Genomic DNA, 7986 nt, shown 5'->3' with positions numbered 1-7986 from the left:
AACGTTTTGTTACTAATAAATACAAAAGTGAGAAAACGTTAAAATTTAAAATGACAAAACCAACTTTTACTGTTGAAAAATGGCATGCATAAGTTTAGTCAATGCATTCACTTTAAACTAACAAAATCAGTAGACGTTATAATAAAAAAGGAAAAAACCATTTGAAACAGTTATAAAAAATGGCATGCATAGGTTTAGTAACTGCAATTATATTTAAAACTTATGTATTTCTCTTTTTCATTTTAGTTTGCAACTATTTGACAGATATATATATAGATTTAAATTAATTTAATCTACCATTATATATATATTTTTTTCAATTTTCGTCATAATGCATGATGTGCTAATGTGTGAAAGAAAAGATAAAAAGAAGAGAGAAAACGATTCTCCTGAGTTTTAGAGATTTCTAGCCTTTTCTTGAAAAATATGAAAAACCAAAAAAACACACAAAATGATCTCAATTTTTTTTAGGAAAAACAGCATACTAAATTATACTTACTGCAAAACCTATTTGTATATAAAATATCCAACAAAACAACATAAGCAACCAAAATCAAATACAACAACAAACGTAACAAAAAAAAAAATACACAACAAAATTCAGAATACACTTTAATCTAACTACCGCGCGTAACGCGGATCAATTGCTAGTATAATTATAAATGCTGCTAAGGAAGATGTAAATTCTGACTGTAATGTCGATAAGATTCTGGTATGATAGGAAGGACTTCGGTAACTATTTTTTTAACTTTTTTAGTATACTATTATTTTTTACTATCCAACTACTAATATTGAATTAGTTGATAGTTTTAGTGATAGTTATTTTATAATAAAAAAATTGATGGTTAACAACAAAACAACTATAATTATATGAAGAGAAGTATATAGTTCAAAATAACTAGTTGCTTGTTCAGTGGTTCGGGTCTTCTATATAACTTAAATTATTATTGATCATGATAAATATTAAAATATCAAAGTTTTTCATTCCTTACACTTAGTTTTGAGTTTCAATTCAAGATACCTTATATTAGTCACCTTTTTTAAAAAAAAATCACTAAGAAGGGTTATTGGGTTCTATCATTTTAATGGATTTGAAAACCTAAACAAAGAGTCATGTGTTTTTCAATCATTGATTTTTAAAAAAAAATTATTAAAATTATGTGTTATTGGTTCCATAATTTATAAATATTTGTTAAAATCCAATGTTATTTGTTAAATGATTTGTTTTGGATTTCAAAATCTATATTATGTTTTAATTGGATTTGAAAAAAAAAAGGATTCAAATTCAAGGATAAAGCATGTTGTTTCAAAATCAATGTATATTTTTTTCTTCACAAATTTTATAATTCTATATATATATTTAGAAATCAATCATTCAAGCCCTTGAGTTATCATAAAATATCTTTTGATTTCACTCAAATAGTCGCGGATTAGATTGACTATGTGTTCACTAAACTAATAGTAATTGAAAACAAGTTGCCATAAAGATGCTAGGCTAATTTGAAATTGCTTTTAAGAGTATCACTGTGAAACATTTTCTCGCAACAATTAACATAATATATTCACTTATTATTTGAAAGAATGTAATGTAATGAATTTGTCTATAATTTCATTGTATTTTGTACATTTAAAAATACCAATAGTATAATAAATTCTCAAGTTCACTTTATTTTCGAGAAATTCCAAAAACAGTTTGGATGATATTGGCCATTAATAGTTTGGTGTAATTTGGCATTTTCTTTGAGTAGTAAGGAGGTTAGAAAATTGGCATGAGTATAGGTTGGTTGGGGTTTTGTAACTGTTTTGGAAATGAACTAGCAAAATGCACGAATAAGTTTTCGCACGCGTGTTAAGGGCATCTCCATCCCCACTCTATTTTAGAGTCAAATCTCTATTAGACCATGTGCAACAGCGTACACTTGAACCGTCCTTCGGTTTTTGATGTTTTTAAATAAATAAAAAAAAGCCCAATATCGAAGAATCGTTCCTTCAAATGGGACGATCTTTGCTGTGTCCTTCGTTACACGTGGCAGCATCTGTGTGGTTGGTGTTGTTTGGGTTTTTAATTTTTTTTTTTTTTGGGTTTTTAATTTTATGGATTGAATAAAATGTTTTTAATATTTAATGTTTTAATTGTATGTTTTGTTTTTTTTTCAAGTTTTTGTAACTTTGTAATTTTCTTATGTTTTTAATGTTAATGTTATATGTTTTATTTTAATTAAAACTTTAATATGTTTTTACTTATTAATTTAAATAATTATTTTTTAATTAAAAATATTGTTATTTTATTCAGGGGACCAACTGTGAGGGACACCAATGTTCATACCAAACTTAAGAAACTCTGAAAATAATCTTATTATATTTGAGGGACCAAAATGTGTCCTACACCAATGCTCATGCTCTTATAGAGCAACATTTGCTTCAACCCTACTATATATTTTACTATAAAATATAGAAAATGATAGGATTGCTCTCTATATAGAGCAACTCTATTGTCACCTCTATTTTTTTACACTAACTCTATTTTAGAGTTGAGAATAGAGTAATACATTGGAATAAAACAATGTTCTATTTTTTAGTTACTCTATTTTTTCTAGAAATATACATTGAAGATGGTCTAACAAACTCAAAAGCCAACAAAACTACTGAAAGTTTACATTGTAATTTTAAACATTAAAAACTAAAATAAAATATAGTCACATCAAATAAAAAAGTTAAGATAAATGTTATGTTTTCTATTTTTTCTCGATTAATACAGTAGAAGATTTATTACATTACCATATTTACAACAAATTACTAACTTATCCATGTTACAGACCGATCAATCTTGAAATCTCCATTTTTAGTTAAGTTGGTTGTTATGGGTAGCGATTTGTTGATGTTGTTTATTAATTAAGTGCTTTTTTTTAATATAAACTCTTCTATCATTTGATTAAGAAAGACAACAATATAATAAAGAGTTTTGCTCTATATCATTTTCTAGTTTTTACATAATATCAAAGTAAACGTTCCTCGTAGATCTAAGTTAATGCTTCCACATTAAAATTTTCGTGACCAAACAACAAAACTGATTCTAATTAGAATTAAGAAAAAAAACAAATAAAAATCCAAAGCAAAACCTGTTGAAATTTAGTGGTTGTTCTAACCCGACATTGTTCTTGATATCTATCTTGGTGGCATGAACCGACCAATTTTAAAGTCTGGTTCTCCTTGGCGACGACTCTTTTCTTTATACCATGACGTTATCCATCTTTGTGAACTGATATATAGATGGTTTAAAGGTATCTTAAAAACAATTTCCAATGGTTTTTCCTATTTTTTTATAATAAAGAAACTCTATAATTGAATTGAATTTTACTCCAATCTATTTCTATTATCACCTTTAAAATAAAAATATAACAATTTATATTTTAGAGATGATAATAGATGTGAGTTTAAGCAAATTTGACTCTAAAATAGAGATTACTATGTTTTTTATAGAAAAAAATATAGAGATCTGCATTTGTCTCCAATCTCCAGTTTTACCCTAGCTTTTAATTTTCTGTTTACACAAAGACTCAATTTTGTAAATATTCTTTTTTGAATTAAAAATTTTACTTTTAAAAATTTATATTTATTCTTAATAATAGTAAACGTATATTTTATACCTTTAATTTGGTTGATAAAAAAACCTGTAATAAGGTTTTAAAACTATATTTAAAATATTTAAAAAATGGCTAAATAGTAAACTAATTTTTGCATGCCCCAATAAAAATCTAAATGTATAAAATGACCATGTATATTTTATTAGATTATGTAATGATTTTGGACTTTTCCCACGAAAAAACACAACAATGACTCAGTGAGTACCACTATTTTCCAAAATAAAATGCCTTTTTATAAAGTAGCACCATATTTTACTCTGCGTAACCATGTTTATAGTAATATTTCTTTTTTTTAAAAACAGCACCTAAATGTAGTAAATTATAGTCATTTACTTAATCAACTCTCACAAAATTATAGCCATGTATGATGTAGCAATATTACCCAACAAAATAATGCAATACATATAATCTATGATTGACAAAGTCTTATGTCATATCATATGCAAAACAACTAAAGAATCTTTTTGTCGACGTAAAATAAGGTACTTCATGTCGACAACATAAACAAAGGTTGTGTAAACCTGTTGGCTGCAAAATAACGAATCTTAAAACATCAAAAAATATCGTAATCACTGATTACTTCAATTTTTTTTTTTTTTTTGAGTATTCTACGCTGGTCCTAGAAATGTTTTTTGAAACTAAAATAAAATAAATAAAAAACGCACATTTACAAATGAAAGAACAGAACACATGTCTGCCCACAATAAAATGATTTAAAAAAAAAAAAAAGAATCTTCTATTTAATCGACTCAAACGTTTTCTCGTATAACACACAAACTCATCTCTCTCTCTCTCCTCTTTCCCTCTCTCTCACCTTCTCTTCAACAATGTTACTAATCATATCTTTCATCATCGTCTCAATCATCTTCTTCGTAACATTCTCACTCTTCCACATACTCTTCCTTCAAAAGCTACGTTACTGCAACTGCGAGATCTGTCATGCTTACCTCACTTCAAGCTGGAGAAAAGACTTCGTCAACCTCAGCGACTGGTACACTCACCTCCTCCGGCGATCTCCGACGTCTACGATCAAAGTCCACGTTCTCAACAGCGTGGTCACGGCGAATCCATCGAACGTCGAACATATCCTCAAAACCCATTTCCACAACTACCCGAAAGGCAAACAGTTCTCCGTTATACTCGGTGATCTCTTAGGCCGTGGAATCTTCAACTCCGATGGAGACACGTGGCGGTTCCAGAGGAAACTCGCGAGTTTGGAACTCGGGAGTGTTTCCGTGAGAGTGTTCGCTCATGAGATTGTTAGGAACGAGATCGAGACACGTCTTGTTCCGATCCTGACATCGTTCTCGGACAGTCTCGGTTCGGTTCTGGATCTGCAAGATGTGTTTAGAAGATTCTCCTTTGATACGATTAGTAAACTGTCGTTTGGGTTTGACCCGGATTGTCTCCGGTTACCTCTACCGACATCGGAATTCGCCGTGGCTTTCGATACGGCGTCGACATTATCGGCGAAACGAGCTTTAGCTCCGTTTCCTCTGTTATGGAAACTCAAAAGGTTCTTTAGGATTGGTTCTGAGAAAAAGCTTAAAGAATCGATCGATGTGATAAACCGGTTAGCTGGTGATTTGATCAAGCAAAGGAGATTAACCGGTTTAGTTGGTAACAACGATTTGATATCTAGATTCATGGCGGTTGTGGCGGAGGATGATGATGAGTATCTCCGAGACATCGTCGTGAGTTTTCTATTGGCTGGGAGGGATACGGTAGCTTCCGGTTTAACCGGATTTTTCTGGTTATTGACACGTCATCCGAAAGTAGAAAACCGGATCCGGGAAGAGTTAGACAGGGTCATGGGGACCGGTTTTGGCTCGGTCACTGCCGGTTATGATGAAATGAGAGATATGAATTATTTGCATGCGACGCTATACGAGAGCATGAGATTGTATCCGCCGGTTCAATTCGACTCCAAATTCGCTTTGAACGATGACGTTTTGTCTGATGGTACGTTTGTGAAACGAGGGACTAGAGTGACGTACCATGCTTACGCAATGGGTCGGATGGGTCGGATCTGGGGACCGGATTACGAAGAGTTTAAACCAGAGAGGTGGTTGGATAACCAAGGTAAATTCCGTCCCGAAAATCCGGTTAAGTACCCGGTTTTTCAGGCCGGAGCTAGGGTTTGTGTGGGGAAAGAAATGGCCATCATGGAGATGAAATCCATAGCGGTGGCGATCATTAGGAGGTTCGAAACACGGGTCGCTGGTCCCGAGTCCACCGATATGCTACGGTTTGCGCCTGGTCTAACCGCGATGGTTAACGGTGGATTACCTGTTATGATCCAAGAAAGGACTTAGGTTCATAAAGTCAATATATGTATAATAATACCACTTTATAAAAAACATAGATATATATATATATATATTAAAAAAAAATATATATATATATATATATAGAGTCTGTTTATAAACTGACCAATTATTGTTAACATGTAAACACAAATGTTGACAACATCTATGTGTATCATTATCTCTTATTTAATTTAGCAAGAAAAGCCAAGTGGGTCTAAAATTTCTTCGAATCTCAATTGTATAATGCTTGAATTTAATATGATTACGGAAGTGACCAAAAATGACGTTCAGATTTATGTACATTTTATATTGTTATAGTATTTGACACGACGGTTTGTGCTAAGATTGCTTGATTCACACGAATGTGTGTATGTGTAAACGAATGTAGTGATCACTGATTACTATTGCGGATTAGAGAATCTGGATTTTTATTGGATGATTACGTCGATAAGAATTTTTTACTGTAACCATTTTGAAAAAAAAAGATTCATGTATATTGTGTAATCTTGTGTCTCTTTTCATCTTGTGTAATGTAGAGATTGTAAAATGATTATTTGATTTGATATTTTCGGTTAACACTTACTAAAACAATACAATTACACAATACATTTCTTTTTATTAGACATTTGTTCGGTTAAATAATGTCAACGAATCACTTATGTTATGTGTATATTATATTAAACGAATCATTTAAATACTCTTCTGTTCAGCTTATTTGTTAGTCTTTTGAGAAGGTTTTTTTTAATCTTCTATAAATCTGATCTTACGATAACTGTCTTGATCATCCAATATAAATTGGAATTAGTTTGTCGACTAGCTGCCACAAACGATAAAGAAAGTAAGTGGGATTATTCAAAGACATCATAAGATACAACATATCTTTCATTTTATATACTATATACAGTTTGGGACATGTTTTCTTATTCAACCTTTTTCTCATTGAGAAAGGGATCTGACTCATATTACTAAAAACATTTTCTTTATTAAGACCTTTTTTCTCATCTTGATTCAGTTTTTTGTTTTCTCTTTTTAGAAAGACATAATCTACTTTTTGTCACTGGAAATATGAAGAGTTTTATTTTTTTTACCTTGACTTGAATTTTTCTTTCTTTTTAGAAAGACACAACACAGTCTATCTTCTCTTGCAATGTAACAAATAAGCTACAAAATAGACTATGTAGATGATTATTCCTTTTTAGGTCAGAGACCCATTTTTCTCTTTTTTTTTAGGTCCGACATCAATTTCCACATATTTGTTTTCTATTTGTAGATGATTATTCTTTCAATGGCTGGACTCACACAAAAGAAAGTCTCACAACAATATTAATTAAAAGACAAATGTATGGTAAAATGTTAATTTAAAACAGACTGTAGTATTAATTTTTTGTTTATGGTTTTTTAAAAATAAAGTAATTGTGAGTTGCCAACAACAATAATGTAATATTAAGAAGAAAAACTACAATAAAAATTATTCAGATTATAAACATGACTTTTTAAAACCATAATTAAACTACAAGATACAATAAAATTAAAAATTAATTTGGATGTTGATTTATATAAAATATTTGAGCCTCCCTTACAAAAATTAATGGATCTAATTAAATCATTTAAAAAATAAAAGATGATTTCGTCAAATATAAGAAAAAAAAAAATTTTGTATTACATAACGTAAACAAAATTTGAATTACTACTATTTCCTTGCTTATGAACATTTTATAAATAATCAGTTTAAAGGTTTTGATATATGAAATATATATTTGATATATATAAAATATATATATATATAAACATATATATATAATTCAGAATCCACATATTATAATTATAATAAAATATTGGGGCATTCTCAAAAATGCCCCTTTTTCCATATCTCTTTTTAAAAATACCCCTTCATGTTGACTATTTTTAAAACTACTCCTCTTTATATACAAAATGACTAAATTACCCTTTTTGAGTGACAGCAAGAATGTACAGTCATCAAAATCGAAAATATTTTCCCGCCAAAAAAATTTCCCGCCAAAATCGAAAATTTT

At 29.9% G+C, this 7986-nt stretch overlaps 1 protein-coding gene across 1 annotated transcript; it reads left to right on the top strand.

Annotated features, from left to right (window-relative positions):
* LOC104786957 (cytochrome P450 94C1-like) lies at positions 4401–6136 on the top strand. The gene has a single exon (XM_010512440.2). The coding sequence runs from the start codon at positions 4472–4474 to the stop codon at positions 5957–5959; it is 1488 nt and encodes a 495-aa protein (XP_010510742.1). The 5' UTR covers positions 4401–4471; the 3' UTR covers positions 5960–6136.

The sequence above is a fragment of the Camelina sativa genome, chromosome 5 (genome assembly GCF_000633955.1).
Source record: "Camelina sativa cultivar DH55 chromosome 5, Cs, whole genome shotgun sequence".
Taxonomy (NCBI): Eukaryota; Viridiplantae; Streptophyta; class Magnoliopsida; order Brassicales; family Brassicaceae; genus Camelina; species Camelina sativa.
This window is presented reverse-complemented; position numbering and strand designations above follow the sequence as displayed.

What these genes read in the sequence shown, in the direction of transcription:
- LOC104786957 (XM_010512440.2), top strand. Translation starts at nt 4,472, where the DNA reads ATGTTACTAATCATATCTTTCATCATCGTCTCAATCATCTTCTTCGTA.